At 37.3% G+C, this 22,815-nt stretch overlaps 1 protein-coding gene across 1 annotated transcript in view; it reads left to right on the forward strand.

Moving 5' to 3' along the window:
- Nucleotides 1-22,815, forward strand: part of LOC102231365 (A disintegrin and metalloproteinase with thrombospondin motifs 16) — a 48,287-nt gene that overhangs the window by 19,200 nt on the left and 6,272 nt on the right. The window contains exons 8-18 of the mRNA XM_014473504.2: nucleotides 455-560; nucleotides 1,022-1,159; nucleotides 3,993-4,146; nucleotides 7,710-7,805; nucleotides 9,320-9,468; nucleotides 11,066-11,238; nucleotides 11,354-11,484; nucleotides 11,801-11,924; nucleotides 12,606-12,850; nucleotides 12,932-13,073; nucleotides 14,315-14,441. Coding sequence (XP_014328990.1) covers nucleotides 455-560; nucleotides 1,022-1,159; nucleotides 3,993-4,146; nucleotides 7,710-7,805; nucleotides 9,320-9,468; nucleotides 11,066-11,238; nucleotides 11,354-11,484; nucleotides 11,801-11,924; nucleotides 12,606-12,850; nucleotides 12,932-13,073; nucleotides 14,315-14,441 — 1,585 coding nt within the window. The remainder of the gene's footprint in view (nucleotides 1-454; nucleotides 561-1,021; nucleotides 1,160-3,992; nucleotides 4,147-7,709; nucleotides 7,806-9,319; nucleotides 9,469-11,065; nucleotides 11,239-11,353; nucleotides 11,485-11,800; nucleotides 11,925-12,605; nucleotides 12,851-12,931; nucleotides 13,074-14,314; nucleotides 14,442-22,815) is intronic.

Here is a 22,815-nt window from a genome sequence, read left to right on the forward strand (position 1 = left end):
ATCAAAGATATAGGCCTGCGGAGTCCCAGTCCCAAGAAAATAAAAATTGTATCCATGCTTTAAACGTATCAGTTTTTACATTTGGTAAAATATCACATTACATTCCAGCAGCTAATGCAGTCTCTCTTTCACTGTGAAGACAGATAAACACTTAAACAGATTTGTGAAACCAACAATATAGTATATATAGTTATACTATACAGTTTTGTAAACCATGTACCTGTAAATAGACTGAGATTTTCTTAGAATTTGCCTCAGGGACGTCACAAACAACATCATAGATTTTGTAAGTTGAGCTTAGTCAGGAACTCCTTAGCTCAACTGGAATCATTTTCTGATACTTAATATGAGATGAAGATATTCCTATTGTCAAATGCTATTGTATTTAAAGATTACATTAGATAATAATAACAAAGTGGATTAAAAATATTTAACTGCTTTAATTCCTTTGCAGGCTTTGCTCCCATAAGTGGGATGTGCAGCAAGTACCGCAGTTGTACCGTTAATGAGGACACTGGCCTGGGTCTGGCCTTCACCATTGCACATGAATCAGGACACAAGTAAGAACTACCATTACTTCCGCAGATCAAATTATTTCAAAAACTAGAAAAATGCATATATCATTAGCTGAAGTAAAATTACCTCATCGTGTTTATTCTTATTTTGAAAACAATGAAAAGGAAAGGACTAGTGGTAATATAAATAAGTCATTCAAAAAACACTGATAATGAATAAAATATTAAATATATTAACAAATATTTGACGTTAATGACATTTCTCACTTAGTGTAAATAGCTGTACTTGTGCTTCCTCAGGCATAGTAAATTCTTATTGCTCTACATCCCTCTACGATTTGCATCAAAAAACGAAAAGCATTGTTTTTTTTTGGTCTTTGCTGTTGCAACAATGCAAATATCTTCTACTGACCAACAACTGTAGCATTTTTCTGTTCCACATTGTTCTAGTATAGAGCACAGATGTTTCTATAAGGAAATATTTTGTGCACTTGTCATTTCTTCAGCTTTGGAATGGTCCATGATGGTGAGGGCAACGTTTGTAAAAAGTCAGAGGGCAACATTATGTCTCCAACATTAGCCGGTCACAATGGTATCTTCTCTTGGTCTCCTTGCAGTCGCCAGTATCTCAGTCGCTTTCTGAAGTAAGTAGCTCTACTCTTTAATGCTACTGATCTATGTAAGAAGTCATTAACATTAAAATGTACATTTAAAGGTATGTGTCTTTGTTAGAGGCTTTGTAATTTTCCAAAACACGGTAGTGGTGTAACAAGGCTTTTTGTGTCGATGTGGCACATGCACAGCACTGCATTGGTCTCAGGTCATATTAAACTGGGAATAAACACTCATTTGGATTATGCATCATTGATTGAGTACATTTTGTAAAGAAAAAAAAAGTATTGTCAGTCCTCCAACTGGAATGCAGTGTGGCTATGTGAAGACATGCACTCATCTAATAGCTATTAGACGAGCTGGATCGTTGCATCTGATCCAGATGAAATACACAATTAAGCTGGCATAGCAACTATATGAACTAATGTGTTGACGGTCTTCGCTTGTGATGTTTTACAGAAAGAATATTTATTATGTGTTGAGCTATGTGTGTTTTTGTGCAGTGACTGCATTTCCAGGCAAACAGGCTGTTCACCAAAGCAGAAACACAACCACCACTGACATAGCGTCCATATGTCTGGCGGTGTTTCTGCGTCTGTCGGGGTGTGTGTGCATGCGTGTTCCTGTGTGAATGTTTGTGTGCTTGAAACTAGATAGCTCCGAGGCAGTGCCCTGCACTAAATTTACCAGTGTGTTAACTGAACTGTCAGGTCTCCCCTCTCTGAGTGGTGGAGACAGACAGTGTATTTCCTTGCTGAGTTATTAGAGCTGGAGTGACCTCAACCTTGTTAGGCCTGTCAGCCTTATATTAAACTCCCATCACCCATTCAAGCCATGTGGAAATGACCCCTAACATCACCGAATGCCCAGGATCTTCTTCCTGTATAACTCTTGCATTGTTCAACATTTTCCTTGTTGCAATCAACAGAAAGTTGTGATATATAAATATTTCTGGGATATATGTGTCTCTTTGAGTTTTGTAAGACTTCTTAATGTTTATTTTTTTCCTCCTGTGCTATGGAAGGAACCATAGTGACATCTTAAATCTAAGTTTCATTAGTCTGCTGCTATGGAGGTCTGAGCAAGTCTGGAAATTTAATTAAAGTCTGTCATGTCACGAATTGTCAGAGGCTAATATGAAAACCTATATGTTCCTTCACACGTTAGTGATATAGAAATTCCTGTTTAACAAAGAAACAGGTGTTCAATACAACATAGGTTTCAATATAAGTACAGTATCTTGTAAAGGTGTTTATTTGACTTTAGTGTACATTCGTACACAATAAAGGTAGTGCATATGTGCCAACTGAAGAGACAATGTTTGTCAAAAGTGTTTGCTTGGTGCACTTATTTTTAATCCTCTGCTTAATAGTTTTATTTCCAAATTTCACAGGAGTTACTATGTATAGCTGGAAGACTTTTAGAGCGTGTCAATACGAGTTTCGCACATATAGAAATGTACATTTGTTTTTATCTTTTTCACATGATGTAAATGTTAAAAAGCAAGTTTTTTAAGATCTCATAGATTTTCAATTAGACTTAGGTCTGGATTGTGATTGGTTCATTCAAATCACATAAATATGCTTTGAAAAAAAATTACTGTATTGATTACAGCTTCAAGGTTATTACCAAATAGCTTATCAGTTACTGACTCAGCCAAGTAATTGATGTTCATACAAACCTCCTGGCTGCTTTTGGCTCTACAGAGCTAATGCACCGGTGTTCATCAGTGTTCCCTATGGTGATTCTGTGGTTCGAAGTTGTTGTCGAGACCTTTCAGGCTCTTTTATTTGCCATTTAACGAGACATTGTTCACATCTTGCTTCCTGCACCAGCAAATTGTGCCGTGTGTGAAAGGCCCAATCATTTCCCTTTGGCTCTTGAGTCAAAAGATCTGTGGAGAATGTTAAAAAAGAAAGGATCTTTTTCAATATTCTTCTCTATGTTCCACATAATGTGTTCCAGTGTTCTTAAAGCAGAAAGTTTGGGGCAAACAGTTTATTTTGAGGATCATGTGGAGCCATTGATAAATATGAAAATGTGATTTTTGTCATGAGGTCCTTTTAAAATAACATTTTGTGGGATATTTTGTCAGTATAAATGAATTAATTCATTCATGTCTGTCCATGGTTATTATGTAATTTTCATTTTCCCTTTTAATTGAACATCACAGAATATCAAATGTGCGGAGCAGTCATTGTTCTCTGCAGACACATTGGACTCAAAGCCCTGGAATAACCTCATGTAGACACATGCACACACACACGCACACACACACCCCATCACACAATGATTCTGTTAAAGCAATCAGGACCACTCACTAACAATATTCCAACATATTTTTGCCTTTTCAACCTCTTTCCACCATATTTTTGCATTAGCTTCCCCTGACAGCTGTGTTTGAGCTGTAAAACATCTCTTTATAGAAACCATTGATATCAGTTAACATTGGAAACCAGTCTGGTTGTGGAAGAAAATGAGCGATATAAGCAAAGAGTTTTTATGTCTCTCATAATTGAGTGTCTGATGCATTAAAATGGTCTCTCAGGTTTGGCAGCATGTTATGTTACGATGGCAACATTCTTACAGTTGCCCCTGGTGTTAGGAGGAGTTGAACAGTTTGCTGCTTGATGTAGTGGCTCCTCTTTAAAGCCGCTTAACTGTCATGTATCTGCATTGACCCCTTGACTGACATGAAAGCGTTTTGTGGGTTGTAGTTTGTATCTTGTCCTACATTAATTTTTTTTCTTGTCTCAATTTACTGCATTCTTATTTTCACTTACTTTTTCTTAGTTTCTTCCGCTCGCCCTTATCTCCGATACCCTCACTTACTTTCTCTGTGTTTTCCCATTTTTCAACAACTAGCACTGCCCAGGCTTTCTGCCTGTCAGACGAACCCAAAGCAGTCAAGGAATACCGGTACCCAGAAAAGTTGCCAGGCGAACTGTACGACGCAGACACTCAGTGCAAATGGCAGTTTGGAGAGAAGGCCAAACTCTGCACCCTGGATTTCAAGAAGGTAAAATCCATTTTGTGTACACCTAATGTGCTTGACGTCATTACCTAATCTGTGATTCCTCCGTATGTTTTTTGGCAACTCACCTCAGGGGCATAAAAAAAAAGGTTCTATGTAGCGTGTTTTAGGAAACACAAAGAAGTTGAGGGGGAGATGGGATGAATTAGGCAGACGGAGAAGAGGTAAAAAGGAGATGAAAGACAAGAAATAACTGGTTAGGATTACATGTCCTCATGGCTATAAACACTTACGCTTTGACTTTAATATCTCTAGCACACAGGCAGTCACACATACACACACATACACACACAATGCAAACAGTAAGATGCTCCCCTTACTCTGTGGGAAAGATGACTAAATGTACTCTGGAACATTGCCAGTGGGAATCTCTTTTTGTTGCTCTCCCATTGTACCACTTTTACTGATGTTATTTAACTGACCTTGGCACATATTCAATAAATTACCAATTTTGATTTTACTACATAGTTAATAAAATATTAGTCAGTTGTGCTATTTTTGGCATCTGTCTAAAACCAGCTGTTTTTAGACAATTTTCACCTTTCTCTGTTGAGGGAAAGGTGTAGGTGGACACTTCCTACTCCCTAAACAGCGGCATTATTCTTATTTAGTAACTAAGCGCTGAATAATCATGAAAGTTTGTCATAAATCCCATTGTGACCTTTAGTACTAGGAAATCACCTTTATGCATTTTTTGGGAAACCAACGCACATCATGTCCTGCTTTAATAAAAATTCAATAGATGAGAGATGAGTTTTAACTACATCTCAGTCTTGAAGTGGTTACAAAGCTGTTTTAATGCTTTTGCAATCGTTCACACAGTAATGGAAAACATGAAATAGGGATGAGCTTTTTTCAGGAGTGGCTGGTCTACGCAAAGGACTTCAAAAGTACATCAATGACTCATCCATGGCTCAAACAAGTACATCTAAAGCACTGCAGACCTCACTTGCCTCTGTTAAAATAAGTATTCATGTTTCAGCAATGAGAAATGAGTCTGGGGGGGAAAAAAATTTCACAGAAGAGGTGAAAATCATTGCTGAACACACAAGCCCATTTCACATTTGCAAAAAACATTTTGATGATTCCCAAGACATTTTGGGAAATATTCTAAATAATATATATTGTTTTAGAAAGTATGCATCATATTAAATTTAGCAAAAAACTTACGCAGTGAAGAAAAATATTATCATATTGACCATCAAAAATGATAAATGGAATGGAGTCATATAGCACTTCTGTAGATCCACAGAGCCATCAAAGTGCCACAAACCTGCCCTCATCTTATGCTGATAAGCAGATTGTTGGGCAAATCAGGATTAACTGCTTTCAACCGAGGATCAATGACATATGAAAGGCACAACTTTCCAATTGCAAAATGGCTACTCAACCTAAAGAGCTAAATGGTGGTTGCAAAGTGCAGTGTAGTAAGTAATTGCTCTCTAGACACACAAAACACACCAACGGATGTCGGCCATTGGTTTGACACCTTAAGATGAAGCACACAGGAGCGGAGCAGCATAATAATCTGATGTACACCAGCGAGTCTAACTCTGAACATACAAAACATAGTAAGGTTTTGGAAAGTTGTGTGTTGGACCTTTTATAAAATTATGTACCAATTCTCACAAACTCTTGGTTGGATTAAGAGCTGTGGATGATGGAAGTCTAGCCAACATTCCTCAAATCCTTCCGAAACAATCTTTGTTTCGTGCCAGGGTGCATTATCTTCCTGGAAAAGGTCACGGCCGTCAGGGAATACAGAAGGGTGTAGATGGTCTTCAACAGTGTTTAGGCAAGAGGTACGTGTCAGAGTATTCTCCACATGGATGACAAGAATCAAGGTTTTCCAGTAAACCATCACCCACGCTAGCTTTTCACCTCCACAAGTCTGTGTTCTTCTCATGTCACATCACTGTGTCATGTGTTCCTCAGGTAACCAATGTCCACATATCATAATATACATGACACTTAGTTTTCATCAGACTAGGCAACCTTCTATTACTCTGATAAGATGCCCATTGTTGGGTCTTTTGATGATTGATGAGATTAATTTGTAATATTTGCTCTTGAACCTTTTATGACACATAAGGAGGAGACAAATAATACCTTCCATAGTGTATGTGGGTAAATATTGAAGGGTTCCCCAAACAAAAAGCAAAAACGGACTCCCTGTAGTTGTTTTGTCTTTCTTTCTCAGATTCTGTCAAACTTAATCTATCATCTATCCCTGTCTCTGTGTCCTCATTCAATCACTGGACCTGTCTTTAAGTTTTATGGTCTGAAAAATCCTGAGCAAGCAAAACAGCTGGACTAATATGCCTTGGGATGAATTCCATGGTGGCTCTTGGCAGCAACGAGCTAAGGCCAAGGTGCTTGTCAACATCTGCAGAAAGTTGTCAAAATCTGATATAGTCATTCAGACAGTTACAAAGTGGACATGTTAAAAAGTAGCAGGCTTGATTTCTCAGGCAATATTAGGAAGGAAAAGCCACCTGTTGATCCCATCTAAATCTTTTAGACAATGCAGAGCCATGACATCATGAAGGTTTTGTCGAAGCGCAACTCTGTTATTTTTGTGTTCCTTGGAGATTTCTTTTTAGATTTTCTTTTTATTTACAGAAATTTATTTATTTATTTATTTTTTCTGGGAGGGACAATACTCACGTGCAGTATATTAGCTTGTTAAACCTTAGTCAGCAAAAAGCAGTCAGTCTCATGCTCTTTTAAAATCAATTTCTTTTTCCATTAAGCAAATTTTGTTACGTGTTAAGGATCAGAAGATTTTTATGTATTTCTCAAGATTAGGATTGACTCAAGATCAGCCCCTGAACTTTTGCACATCAAGTTAAATAGAAAGCGGCTCAGAAAATCACCAGGATTTGGTCATTAATAAGATAAATAAAAGCATCATAAATCGAGCTTAGATATATTCACAAATCAATTTTTAATAAGTTTAATAAACACTCATACGAACAAGAGAGTCTAAGACTCCAACTCATTCAATGAGACAGCATCACATTTCAGAGTTTAACAATATTCTAAGTTAGAAATAATTTTGATTATTTTCAAAACTTTCTGAATTTGTTCACACTACTTTGGAGCATAACTCTTCGGTGTCATAAAATACACTGAAATTTTAGAGTTTCTGAGATAGTACTTGTGTGGAATAACAAGGTATGACTATATCTAAGGGTATTGCAAGGACATTGTGTTCCTAGAGTTCTAGCAGAAAGAAAAATGTGTTCTTGTGGGTGAAAGGTCAGTTCTGAAGTGTTCACATGGACTACCCTGCTGCTATCGTTGCTACAGAAGCATAAATATTTAGAAGATACATGATTGCAGCAGAGCCACAGCTTGCCAAATGATAATATATTCACACAATCTCTATTTTAGTAAGCATTTATCAACATGCTTTAAAAGCACCCAGGGGGGAAAATATCATAATAATGAATTATTGTTCCTCCAGGTGCTAGCTTTGTTTAACGCTGTTGGGTGGAGAATCCCGGACATCCCATCTCTGTTCTTTTTCTGTAATGTTGTTTCAGGATATCTGCAAGGCTCTCTGGTGCCATCGCGTTGGGAGGAAATGTGAAACCAAATTCATGCCAGCTGCTGAAGGTTCTGCCTGTGGCCCCAATATGGTGATTGAAAATGCTTAGTGTGTTTGCATGAGCTCAGTCATACTTTTAAATTCAGTCATACTTTTAAAGGTCTTTTCACTATAAAAACACATCACATGACCACAATAGAAAACTGTTTTGATTCAATCATCTAGCATTGTCACATAGCACAGCTATCAAGTTTTTTGAAAAAATACCAAAAAAAGAGCGAAAACATGCATTTTTGCTATGCGTTGACCCAAAACGAACTTGCATTTGACATACTGTACGTTTGGGAAAACTCAATTTTTATCAAATCAGGTCAGCTTTTTTCTTTTTCATTTACTTTTTTTATTGGGGTCAATCCATCGTTCCATGGCAACATCTTACTAAATAAATCGGCAAACAAAAGGCACCAAACAAGAGCCTCTAAGACACATTGCCTTGTGGTTTGTGTAAAAAAGAAGAAAAAAAAAGAAAATCATACAATAGCAAAACACCAATCAAACGAGTACATAAAAAGTGACGGTTTTAAAGTTCTCCACTCAGAAATAATAGACTGAGCTGATTCAGGAGTAAATTTTCCTTTTGTGACAAGACTTTTTTTTTTCTTTTGTTAGTGTGATGCTTAACATTATGAACTGTGCTGCGTTCAGTTGGGGGTAAAGCTTGTAAAAAGTGATGTCTCATACACAGACAAACACATTCCTTCTCCAAAGGATACCGCAGACCCCTGACTCAGTAAATTGCAGGAGACAAAAAGCAACAATAATTTACATTGTGGACAGCCTGTATCTATGCTATAATAAAAGCCTAAATTTATTGAGTGTTTTACTGTTACTTGGTGCTAATACCTCCGCGGAGTCTTGCCATTTAAAGACAAAAGCCCTGAACTTGGTGACAGCGCACTTATATTCTAGGGTGAACTTTTTAATTCACTTAGATAGTGACGGAAGATTAAATCATTGCTTCAAACAGAAAAACCACCCATACTTTTCTTTATTTGAAGGAGCAGCTGGTTTGTAGCTGCTGCTGGAGACATATCCCACTGGGTTCCTTGTATATGCCTTAATTGTGCCTCTTTCTTTCATGACTAAGTGAAGCCCAAGACTCCCTGTCCTGACAGCCCATCATCTGTGTTTGCTCATAGTTTTAGACTTGAAATTTTAATCCTGCTCTTTCCCCTCACAATGCAATTAAGTGAACACAAACAATGACAGTCTTGCATAGGAATCCATGGCACTTAGCTGTAGGGGAAAACCTGTGGGGGAAAATCAGCTGTTCTAGTTATTAGTGAAACCATGAGAATATTCTCAGAGGCTTGTCTGTGTGTGTGTGTGTGTGTGCGTGTGCGTGCATGTGTGTTCATATTTTAGGACATTTAAAAAGAAGTTCTGCAAGTTTTATAACCTAACTATTTGGTAATTATTTGCATACTGTAAAACAAATTTATAGTTGCATTACACAGCCTTCCAAGTTGGATATTCCATCACCATAAGAAACTTTTCTATTCCCTAACTTCTGTTTTTTTGTTTTCATGTGTCCGTCGCCTTCAGTGGTGTCGTAGAGGTCACTGTGTAAAGCAGGGCGATGAAGGCCCCAGACCTCAGCATGGGCATTGGTCAGAGTGGTCATCATGGTCTACATGCTCTCGAAGCTGTGAAAGTGGTGTGACCTATCGAGAGAGGCAGTGTAACAACCCCAGGTAAAGCAAACCCTAAGTTTTGGTTTCTAATTTAAGACAATACTGTATTCCCACTACCTCTGTCACACTTTTGAGTGCCAATTGAATTTCTAAGACTTATGAGACATGTGACTTTAAAAAGATAAAAATATTTGATCATTGAATTTATCTGATTTATCTGCTTCAAATATCTCAAATATTCTGGAGGTTTTTCAATGTCTTCTCATGTTTTTTTGTTTGTTTTGACGTTTTGTCAGTCATAAAATTAGAAAAATATTTGATTATCAAGATATGGAATATGATTATAAAGAGAAAAAAAATCAGTTTATATAACAATTTATTTGCTTTATGAATTCAAAGTCTAGACTCTGTGTGTGAGTGTAACTAAACATCCCCATAAACTGGAATTAGAAACTGACAGTCTGAATTTGCCTGGGGAGAAAACTGGAAGCCAAAGGTGTCGCATTTAATAGAAACCTAATGCTAGAGTCCAAAAGAAATGACATAGTAATAACTCCAATAGAATTGCAATGTAACAACAATTCTCTGCAGATGCACTGTCTGCATCAATAAAGAGTTATTCAACTCAAAAGGCTGTTTCAAGTTGCTGAAACATCTTTCAACACGGCCCTTTCTTTTAAGTAATTTAACTAAAACTTATTTGACCACTTGGGGCACTAATAGAGGGTGTACAGAGGACTGAAGTTGATGTCATGTAAACAATGTGATAAACTAAGCTAATCTTACCTCACCATAATACAGAGACATAAAACTGATTGAATAACTTTAGCACAGAAATAATATTATCTCAACATTAACTTTTTCTGTGACATTCCTGACTTATAAGGCTTAGCATTGTTTTAGTTTCCTGCATATTGATGGCTCAATATCCATAGTTTACGACCAAGAACATACGTTATTAAAATAGTAAAGCTCATTCACAAGTGTTTCATTGCTCATTGGTTCACCCATTCCCTTACTTATCCATCAACTACATAATTAATTGCACACTGGCAGTCAGTCAGTGAGCCCACTCACAAATGTCATGACCCGATCTTTATCAGGCCTAGATCCTGACAAGTAGTAAGCTAATTTTGACTGAGAATGATGGGAAGAAAGAAACTGGAAGGACAGAAACCTGATGAAAGATACACAAAGACAGGCCTCAAGAATAAGCCAGACAGGCAACAAGAGGTACGTCTACAGAGAGGGGATTAAGAAAATAAAGGAATTAATGTTACAATATGAAATAATGGAGTTTGCGATTGAGTTATAGACAAGCAAAAATGTGAATTGAAAGACACATAGAGAGTGTAATTGTACCTTGGAAGGGATTTTTGGAAATGCAGCCTCAGGATATACACCTGTGATAGAAGCCTCAACAAAGGCACTCTCACAGACATTCATGCACAGATGGAGATATACTCTCATGTACTAGTCACTACAGGACAATGAAATCCAGTGTGGTTTGTGAAATTCCTAAGTTTAGCTTACTATGCACATCAGAAGCATCTTAAGGATTTTCCTCTTCAGGACTATGCCAAACGTGTGATCAGAAATAATTTACAAGGGATGGAAACCTTGGCTACATACCATGTGTTTTCACTTGTCTTTACAGACCTACCAACGGTGGGAAGTTCTGTGATGGCTCCACTAGATCATACAAACTTTGCAACACTGTGGATTGTCCAACCAACACTGCTGATTACAGAGCAAAACAGTGTGCTGAATTTAACAGCAGGCAGTTCAGAGGATGGTACTACACCTGGAGACCGTACACTAGAGTGGATGGTGAGACTCTTACTTTTCCCCATTTTTGTTGAACTTAAGGAAATATTAGATGTACCAACAAAAGCACTATGTGTATTTTTGTCATCTTGTGGTTATTCTATCTATTTTCTTCTAGATCAAGACATATGCAAGCTTTACTGCCTTGCTGAGGGCTATGATTTCTTCTTTGCCCTGGCCAGCAAAGTTAGGGATGGGACACTTTGTTCAAAGGATAGCTCCAATGTCTGTATTGATGGGTTGTGTGAGGTAATGCTGTTTTAATGTTAAAGCAGAAATTCAATTTTCGATTTTTATAGTTGGTTTAGTATTTCTTACTGAAAGAGTGAGCTCAACAGTGAGGTCTTTTAGATTGAGCTGTAAATTTTACGAAAGGATTAAGAAGTAGGCGGTGTCCCTGTCTCACAGCTACTTTCATGTTCATGTACATGAAATGTTAACGTGTCACCAGCTCCAGAATACATTTTGTCATTTTAGACAATTTTCATCTGTCATGTAACATGACAGTTTATGTACTTAATCTCCCTAGCCTTAAAAAAATGTATGTATGTCTCTTTTTCCACAGAGAGTGGGGTGTGACCGTGTCTTGGGCTCAGCAGCTGTGCCTGATGCTTGTGGTGTGTGTAAAGGAGACAACTCCACCTGCAAAATCTATAACGGACAGTACACAAAGCAGCATTATACTAACCGTAGGTCGACCCAGTAAACTGTGACTACATTTGATGTTTTTATTTTTTTAAAAAAGGTCAGTATTGCCCTCTTAATTTCAGTTGTACTTGTACTGTTTTAATGCAGCAGCTTTTATTTTTTTAAGTATTTTTAGTATTAAGTATTAAGTATTTAGTATTAAGTATTTTTTTATATACGGTATATATTTTTCAGAACTTTTTTTTTTTTATGTTGGACTCTGCTGGGCATTTTTGCCCTGCTAAACTACACATGATAATAGCATTTCAAGGAATTATGTTATGTTAAAAGCAAGCATCAATTTGACTGGAATATGTTTCCTATTGCAATTGATTATAAAATCTAGGCTCAGAGTTGGTTGTAAATTAATTCGGCACCGATGTTTAACAAATAAATGCTAACAGAAAATACTTTGCTTGCAGAAATCCATAACAGATGCTAGCTTAAAACTTCACACACTTCACATGTATTTTGCAAACAATGTTGGCCAATCAGTTGACTGAAAATCCATCAGTCAATAGATTTCCATTTGGCAGCTAATGGAATGAGCAATTATATGAACTTTTTTCTAGTTGTGGATTTGTTTCCATTTCTCAGCTTTGTTTTTGTGCATTACTCTTCTTAAGTTAGAGCCCTAATTTATTTTCAGCTTATCTGGTTAAAGATTGCATTTTGTTTTGTAGAGTACTATGGGGTCGTCACCATCCCAGCAGGAGCTCGGAGTATCCGTGTCATGGAAATGAATACTTCCAGCTCCTACTTAGCTGTCAGAGACACCCAGAGACACTACTATCTCAATGGTCGCTGGACAGTGGACTGGCCAGGTCGCCACCCTATTGCTGGAACAACTTTTGAGTACAAGAGACCATATAACAGACCAGAGAGTCTCATATCAGCAGGACCAACAAATGAGACACTGGTGGTTGAGGTGAGCAGATAAGTGAACAAGGACATTTTGTTTTGATTACAGATATTAAACTTGATTGTCAACAAATGATTCCTCTTTTAGGTATTGCTGCAGGGCTGGAATCCTGGAATACGTTGGGAATATTCTCTACACAAAATAGATGAAAAAATGGCTAAGAACCACATTAAATACAGCTATACATGGGCTATCGTACGCTCCCACTGCTCAGCAACTTGCGCTGGAGGTATGTTTAACTTTTTGAATGCTGAGTTTGAATAAAGTTCAGATTTCAAAGGAACTTTAATTCTAATTTTAATCTTTGCTTGATCCAAAAAAAATAAAATACAAGAGAACAGTTTGAGGATGAACAGATGAGCTTATAAAATGTCTGGCCTGGCCAACCTGTAATAAGGCCTCTAGCTGCAGGTTAAATGGAGAGGAGAGTATCTCCATCATTATTGATAAGACATCAGAGGCAGAGAGCTCCTCTACTACAGACCCTCTATTAAACACACTCTCAAAGCAAGTATGCACATGCTTGTATCTCTATCTCTACTACAGTTAGTCCCATCAAGGCCTGGTATTGTGCACAAATATCCATACACATACATGCACATATGCACATGAATGCAAGTAGATGTTGTTGCCTAGGCAGATAATATGCGAGCAAAGGTTAAGGGACATTGGTGAGCGTTTTTGCGTGGTCATGCGTGTTTGCGCAAATACACTTGTCTTTTTGAGTTCCTTAGACACATGCATATATATGTGCATGTGCACTTACTTGGCTCAATAAGTGTGAACAAAGCCCCCAGTGTAGCGTTCCTACTGGCTGACCCTGAAGGTTAGAGTTCCCATTCTTGTCTGTTGCAGTCCACTCCTAACCATCTCCACCTCTTTATGTCCTGATTGGAGGCTGTGATGGGTTGGGTGGATGGCGGGCTGCTTTATTAAAGGGTGTGACTGACTAACTGGCCTTTTTGAGTAAAGATGTGCAGAGTGACCTTGCCTTAGGGTGAATAACATCTCAACACTGGAGTAGTTGGACATTTAACACCAGAATTTTACCTTCAGCAAAAATTACCAAAGCAAAGGGCACAGCATTTAAAAATGTTGTGTAGTTTAACTTCAATAAGGAAAAGTCACATTTACAATGGAAAAAATTTGATCAACATCTAATAAAATAATTTCTTTTCATGGCATACGTCCAAAGCGAGGTATGGTTAATACGTTCTACGTTCTTTTCTCCTATTCCAATGGTGTTGGCTTGTCAGACAGAAACATAAGCTTTTCTGATTGTTCACTTGCATACATTTGTGCAGTTTATAATTAAATATTTGATGAACATACATTACTGGCTAAGCTTCAGCAACGCACAGTAAGATTTTACATTACAGTTTTGCTTCTATGTTAGTTCATTCTATCTGTGAAAAACATTAATCTTGTTATTCAAGAAATGTGTACTTAATGGTCTATGCCTCCAAACAGGACATATGAACACCAAGGCAGCATGCTACAAAGACTTGAGAGTGCAGGTTAATGTGACGTACTGCAGTCCCAGAACTAGACCAGGAATTGGAACGATACCCTGCAATACCCACCCATGTCCTGCCAGGTCAGTGTTGTGTTCAGTGCTTGTGTGGTATACAATTCATGTTATGTTAATACAGTTGTTGTTTCATAAACTGTGATTGTTTTGTTAAAGAATTTTGTGCCTTGTAAGAATTTAAGATCAAGGGTTTGCTGATGCCAAGTCCCAATATCGCCGTGAAGTGAAGTTCATATTAATGGCATGTGAATGTTTGAAAACTGTTGCAGTAAAATAACACTGCATCACATCAGTATTACGTGGTCTACATAAGGATTGTGACTGTGTTCCACTTAACTCACTTATCAATGATCTTATGGATGCAGTATTCTTAATGATGTGTATGAAGATCTGTTTTTGAAATAAATGCCAACAAAACCATTGCCATTTTTCATCTTAACCCTATGTTTCCCCACCTGCAAGGTCAGTGTAATATATTTAATGTATAGAAGAAGTAAACAGGCAGAAAATGCCAATGCATCAAGTAAAGCCTTCAGGCACAGTCAGACCAGACATCATTGTTTAAAGCAGAACCTTTGCACTCGCAGAACAAAAGGCTCATGGTGAAGTGGAAAAATAGGCACTGGATGTAAGGACTGCAAGCTCACCTCACAGAAGGTTGGAAACCTGAGCTATAGGGCACCTGGCAGGTTCAGAAAGGGCAGATGGATGGATGGTCTACAGGGTAGGGATCAACAACAAGTAGAGTAGGAGAGATGCTAGAGGCTCCAAATCTTGGTAAAGAAAATACTGATCACTCTAATACACTGCTTTTTGAGATTAACAAGTTGTTACTTTGACAATGCTATACAGGCATACAATAGGCATCATCCCTCTGCAACCCAAACAAATACTAAATGGGTACAGACCATGGATGGATAGATATACATATATGAACACCTAACTAAACTAGTTAAAGTCCCAATGAAAATCGATCAGGAAGGTACCAAAGAACACACCATTCAACCTCCAAACTTTTGCAATTACAGTTGGATGGATTCTGATGGCATTTCTGGAAAGATTACATAATTTTATGTTCAAAATTATCTGCTGCTAAAGTCAGAGTACCAATCACCGCAAAATTGTCCACAAGTTGTTATTGAAGCCTTGAAATGTTTGGTTGGCAAAAGGTGGAACTACTGAAGATTAGTTAAAGGCATGAGTCGTTTTAATATTATAGCTGATAGGTGAAAATATCCAAAATCACTGTCTGCTATTTATTGATGGAGGAAGAGATAATATATCTTTAGGGATATAACTGCTCCAGATTACTACCTCTGGTCATGAAGTCAAAACCAGGGTACCATTTGGGTTTGTCATCTACAAATTCATTAGGTGACACAAAATTAAATAATTATGGCTAAATACCATTTCAGAGTGTACTCTGAGTCTTCATGACACCATCTCAGGGAGAGAAACAAATAGACAAGAGACAGAAACTAACTCAAGGAACACAGGGAATACACTAATGAAGAGTATAATATGTGGTAACTATGTCACAAATGGGAAAATTGCATCATTGATAACAATCTGTTAATTGTCCTGGGAGAAGGAAAGCTATCATAAGTGCTCAAGAATAAAACATTCTTAGATAATAACAGGACATAACAGATTAAAACACCACCAAAACATTATAGCATTATGCGATCAAGATATCCCACATCATTACACTAATTCATCTTTGCTAATCTTCAACGTACAAAGTTTCTAAACACTGTCAATTACTTAATCTTTGTTGAAAAAATTAAGTTTAAACCAACTTCTTCCGACTGTCAAAACATGCCTAAAACATTATATGATTCATGTTGATATTTTTCTAATCTTTTTGATATACTTAGACAGATCCAGTGACCCCTCTAGATTTTACGATTGACCATTACATTTGTGGTTCAATTTAAAGTCTGGCAGCCATATTCTTTTAGATTTTTCTTATGTTTTGTTTATACTTGTCTTCCAAGTTAAGAAGGTACAAAATTAGCATGATGGCAGGGAAATATCCATTTGAAGAGTTGTCATTGGATTTTAGGTCAACATTTGTATTTTATCAGCATCGGTTCTGCTATTTTACTGTTATTTACATTAGACGTATTATATGTACATTATCTATTCAATTAATCCATATTCTACTTCCTGTAAAGGTTTTTGTAATAATAGTGGTATTGATTTTTGGTTTGCCTGTTCCCCTTTTATTGAACACTCATCCATTATATCTTAATTTTTGCTTTGCTAGTCCTGTTGCAATTTTTGTAGTGTATTCATCCTTTTAATTCACAGCTTTTGAGTTACTATATTTACTTGATTGCTACAGCTATCTAATTATTCTTCAGCCGTAATTAAGTTGTCATTGTTTTTTTTCCCTGACATCAACACTTTTCTTTTTGAGCCTCCCACCTCATTGTATCACATTTAGCCTTTCTATCCTCTTGTACTTTTCACAGTCTTTCTTCCCCATTCTGTTTGACTGCTATGTATTATTTGCCTGCAACACCTTCACATTTGTAGTTTCTTGATATGGTATATCAAAAGAGATGTTTATTGGGCAATTCCAGTCTTCCCAAGCTATCTCATGAAGGCAAATGAAAGTTGTCAGGCAGGTGAAGCACATGTTCTGTGAGAATGAAATTTTCTGCTCTGTATTTTAGAGCAACTTACATTCATAAGACTTTCTTATCGTGTGAACATAATATCTCACCATTCAACAGTGATGACGAGGTTCTGTAGCTTTTCAAAATCTACCTACTAAGGATTCATTTGTCTAAATTCACATTAGTTTGCAAGCTCCTTTGGAAACACTCGTTCTGTGACCTCGCTCTTTTAGAAATGTGCTCACAGCCAGTTTATCTGATGGGACATGTTGATTCACTTCTAAACGCGGGTGATCAGACATGTTGAGGTTTCCGTTGAAATGGCTGTGGGGAAGCAGGTGTTCCTCTATGTTGTAAACTGTCACCGGTATGTGTCAGTTTGAGTTTCTTTGATGAACAACAATGCCTGACAGAGCAAGAGTATGGTGGAAGAAGTACTCACGTCTCAGGGTGGGGGTTATGTCAGATCTTGGCAAAATAAACTATTGCGTTGGTCACGGGACATACACTCCTAATAATCAGGGACAAGACTGTTGATCAGTCAATGGGTTCTGATGTTGCGGACATCATAGGGAGTGGTTCTCCCAATGACAAACAGGACACAAGTGAAGTCATGCACACACAAGAAGAATGTTCCTGCCTTGTCTACACCACTCTGGACAGTGTCAAGAAGGAAGCATAAAGGGCAGAAAATATAAATGAAAGAGGCACTTGGGAAAACAGTGGTCTTTAACAGAAAGCAAATTTGAGATGTTTTTTTTTTTTTTTTGGTAATGATCATTTCTTTTTTGTTCTTAAAGCCAAACTACCTCATACAGAGCACTGAGGTTGGAAATTGCGTATATAACACTCATATCAGGTTATTGGCACCATCTCAGTTAAATCTGTGCAGGAACCAGCTGAGATATAGAATGTCATTTGTAAAGCAGCTGTTGCTCTCAGAGTGCTGCATCCCCAAGAAACGACTCAGACCCAATGTCATGAACCTTTGGAACTCGTGTAAGAGCTTAACCAGTACAACATATGGGGAAGGTGAGTGATGGTGAACTCTCTTAGGCATATAATGTATCATTCATTAATTTTCTAAAGTATACACATTGTATCTTGGCCTGGACTGGAGGAGACTGGAACCTGTCTTAGCTGTTATGGAATAAAAGGTGGGGTTTGCCCTGGACAGGTCAGGGGTCCAATAAAATGTGCAACACTCTTAACTCAATCAGTCCATTTTGAATTTCTAATCAATCTAGCATATATGTCATGCAGTGGTGTGTTGGGGAAATTGTAGTGTATAGAGAAATGCCAAAGTAAACTCTAGACAGAAAGGCCAATCGCAAAATTTGAGCCTCTTTCTAGTGAGTTTCCACATATAAACAAAAGCCACAAGCTGTGCTGATATCAAAGATTTGTTTAAAACAAGTTAGCTCTGCAATTTGCTTTGTTGCAATCGTCTGTATTTGGTAGGACATCTATTCCACATTATATTAATTTTGTTGTTTTTTGTTGTTATTACAAGGAAGTGTTGAATTGTTTTGCACCACAATTCCAAACAATTCAACACACAGTTGACTGATTCCAGCTGAAAACCTCTTTGCTGGAGAAATGTGCACTTTCTGCTGAAGTCACCACTTAGTGTGTGTTACAGATGCAATGTAGATTCTAGTTTTCATGGACTGGGAATTTATCTAAAAAAAAATTGACAGTTAAAACTATAGTTCCTACATGTCTCTTTTCTAAATATCCCCATGTACATTTCTTAGAAATGGTATGAAACGTCAGTCAGCTTCATTGAAATGAAAGGGACAATCGTGACAAGTTTTGTCTTGATTTACTAGAAGAGAGGGATTCAAGTTGAGACGCTGACGTAATTTCGAGTCAGAGCAGCATGTCCAGAAAAAGTACATCTTCCTGCTTTTAAAACTGCGCTGTATCCCGAGATACAGCATCTCTTAAAAGTATTCACAACTCTGAGATTTTATTACATTGCAACCAAAGTCTTGGGTGTATATCTTATGATTTCAAAAGACAGATTAACCCAACATGGGGCATGATTGTGAAGTGAAAGGAAAGGTATGTTGTGCTCTATCTTATTATTTGCACATAAATACCTGTATTATGATGTGCATTTTTTGCATAGGTAATGCCTATGTCTTTTTAAAATTGCTTTCTTCTTGGTACTCTCTAAAAAAGCCAGATTTGTGGAGTGAATTACTAATAGTTGTCGTTTAGATTGTCCTTCCTTACTACCCTTGCCCGGTCCTTTGCTCTCCTTGCTCAGATTCTCATTTTAGTGAGTGCCATCTACAGTAGTGCCATTTCAGTGAAGAGTGATCTTTGCTCTTTCAGTTCTGGTGTCTAAAGCTTTGTAATCTGAACCTGCTTTAAACGTCTCCTCAACTTCATCTCCGATCTGACTGCTATGTTCCTTGGTCTTCAGGATGTTGTTTGTCGACTCATTTTCTCTAAAAAAAAATAAAATAAAAAAATAACTCGGAAGCTTTCACAGAGAAGTTGGATTTTTTTTGTGAAATTAACTTCCTCACTTGTTGAACTCCATTTGCTCACTAATTGACTTTTGAAGCAAATTGGTTGGGCTGCACTTTATTTAGTGATGTTGGAGTAAAGAAGTTTCAGTAGAAATGCACGCCACACTTTTCAGATTTAATTAGATTTAGAATTAGTTGGGAAACAAATCATGAAGCCATGTATTATTATTCTTCCACTTCACAATTAGGCTCTGCTTTGTGCTTGTCCATAATATGCGTTTTATAAAATACATTGAATCATGTGATTGTATCATGGAGAAAGTCTAAGTGGTGTGAAAATCTTTCTCATTTCTAAAAAAGCCAAGCACCAGGTACGAAAAGGCTTTGGTGCATCTTAGCTGGTGGAGAGTGTGACTCGTGCATAATCCATCATGTCTTGTTTTCTGTGTTGATGCCCTTAATGAAGTAAAATGGGAAAAGCATTTGAACTGTGTGATGCGTTAAATGATGCAAGAAGACATACATGACCACAAAATTCAAACAAGTGCCAGAAATACAACAGTTTGGTCTGTGCTTGGATGCCTGTGTAATGCAACAGATTCATAATTTGTGACTCTGCTGCTGTTGCTGCTCCCAAAGTCAAAATTCCTTTCTGACACATAAGCACATACAAGTGGAAAGAGAGCAACATTGTGAAGAAATGGCAGTGGTGTTCAGTTACTCTGATTCCCTCATCTGTCTCTCTTCTGTCATATTTTAACAGCACCCCGCTTCCAATTCAGAGCAGACTGCAACCACAGCAATTTTTTTGTCTCTGTGTATGAATTGTCACTTTCCTTTTAAAAGGCATTCCAATAGAGAAATCATTTTCCTCAATACACCAGTAGCTCCACTACCTGGTGTAGAAAGCTTTTTTTTTTTCTCAGTAATATGTGCGGTATTATTTTGCGTACCAATATTATGTAATTACCCATGAAATCATGGAATCTTGTTATATTAGACTTTATAGCATGTTTTATAGTAACAAACAGCTGTTCAAAGGGGATTTTTTCCCCTCTGCATAGCAGTGAGACTGGCTGGATATTTCCATCGTCCTTAGTGTTGTATATCTCCATTTTGGAAAAGGTATCCTAGGAAAGTGAAGTGTAGCCACAGAGTTCTGTCATTGTCTGCGACAAATGACCTATGAATTATTGATTTCACTATATTGGTTACTCAGAACTGTGGCACGTGTTCTCCGGAGCTTTGTCAGACACTAAGCAAAGGTGGCAGGTTTGTGGTTAACTGCATCATGTGTAGTAATATGCTGTATGTCATGTAGTCATGACCAACTTGTTTTCATTGCTAATTCAAGGGGGGGAAAAACTGATGCTTTAAGCACAACCCACATGTGCCAACTGTACAGATGATTTCCAGCAAGATGACAAACGTCAGCGTTGTCAGGCACTGTGGGTGAAAATGCTTGTAAAATGATCTGCGAGGGTGGCTACTACTTTCTGCTGTCTACATAATTAACTGCAGGACTGTATTTGGGAGATTTCTATTACCGAAGATTTTTCCAATGTCAAGAAACACTTTATCCTTGTTGCAGGATAAAAGGCTTTCCATACAGCAAGATGAGCTGTATTTGCTTGCTATTAGCCTGGAATAAGATGCAATGAGTGCGTTTTTTGAACATTGTAATTAGTTTGCTGTACTATAAATGATTTATCTGTCTGTTCCTTTTACCTATGTAGGTATATTGAATTATATTTTGTAGATTTTCTTTAAAAATAAATACTTGCTATTTAGTTTGGTGTTATCTAAGCTTAAGCTGCTCATATATTACATCCTTAAAAGAACTCTATAAAAACAGACTTAATTATTTTAACTATGTTGTTAGATTACGATCTTGAGTAGATCAGATAATGCAAACTGACATGTTAATGCGTAAGAATGTTGTGTGCACACGGAACAAGTTCATATACTGGATTATATTACAATGCCACAGTGAAAGTGGAACATTGAATTAGGCTCTTACTTGTAAATGAATCACTGTGAAGCACTGAAACTAAATGTGTTTGGAAAAGAAAATGCAAGCATTAAGTTTGTATTCTCCCACAGAGAAACTTTCAAAGATCAGTATGAGGAACTTAACCACCTTCAGGTTGTGTGTCATTCACACACACAATCTGCTGTACGACCCCCGCTGCTGTGTCCATTATCTTGGTGGTTTGAGGCTCGGCTGTAAACATAAGTCTAATGGCCTGGGCCCTTTGATGTTGTCTTTTCCCTTTATGACCTGTCCAGCCTTGTCCAGCTGCGCACACAGACTTATACCAGCTGGCGCTCAGCCAAGGATAACTGTCATTCAGTTTTAGTCGTGATCATGTCGCTACACTTTTAATCTCCAAGTGGTGTTGTGGCTTTTTTGACAATCGGCTGCTGTGCTTGTCCCACTGTCTGGATTGTTTTAGTCGTAACTATGTACAGCTTCACATCCCCCACCTACATCTACCAACACCCCTTCTCGCCTTTTTACTGGTGTTTATCTTAGATGTGGATGTTCCTCTCTCACATTTCTTTCCACTTTATTTTCCTTTCTGCCATCTACTTTCTCTTTAGGCACATCCCCGCCATTAGACGTTCACAGCTCCGATCAGGATTTACTCACTAATGGATCGGTGTGTTTACACTGGCTTTGGGAAGCAGTGATAGTGCCTGTAAAGTAATCCCACAACTGTTTACAGTCATCTCTTGGGCTATTTCTGCTTCATTATCTCCGCCATTTGCTACTTAGGTGTGCTTGCACATGCATCTCTATTTATATAGTATTTGTGTGAATGTAAACAGTAGTAAAACCAGGGATTGTTAAGACAATTACAGACAATTAATTGTTGGTTAATTACTTTTTGCATTCAGAATTTTTTTTTTTTTTTTATTGGTTAGACCATTATTTTAATGACACCCTTATTCTATAACTATTGTTATAAAATTTGCCAAAAATAAAATCAAAGTGAAGATTCAATAATGAATACTATAAGCCAAAGTTCACATATGAGGACATAACTTCTGCTCTAGTAAAAGAGATGTATTGTAATTCTATATATGTCAATTTCTCAACTCTAATATTTTGTACTCATTTCATGTACTACTGTAACATAATACTGTAAGAGTCCTCCTGAATCAGGATAAATATTTTATCCTCAGTGGTTGAACTGTTGTTGACAAGACCTTGCGAAAGTATTTATAGCCCTTGAACTTTTTCAAGATTTGTCAAGCTACAATCACAAAATCCTTTATATTTTCTTTGGGATTTTATGTAATGAAATGGCACAAAAATTAATTGGTAAC

This window comes from Xiphophorus maculatus, chromosome 3, assembly GCF_002775205.1.
Source record: "Xiphophorus maculatus strain JP 163 A chromosome 3, X_maculatus-5.0-male, whole genome shotgun sequence".
NCBI classification, from domain to species: domain Eukaryota; kingdom Metazoa; phylum Chordata; class Actinopteri; order Cyprinodontiformes; family Poeciliidae; genus Xiphophorus; species Xiphophorus maculatus.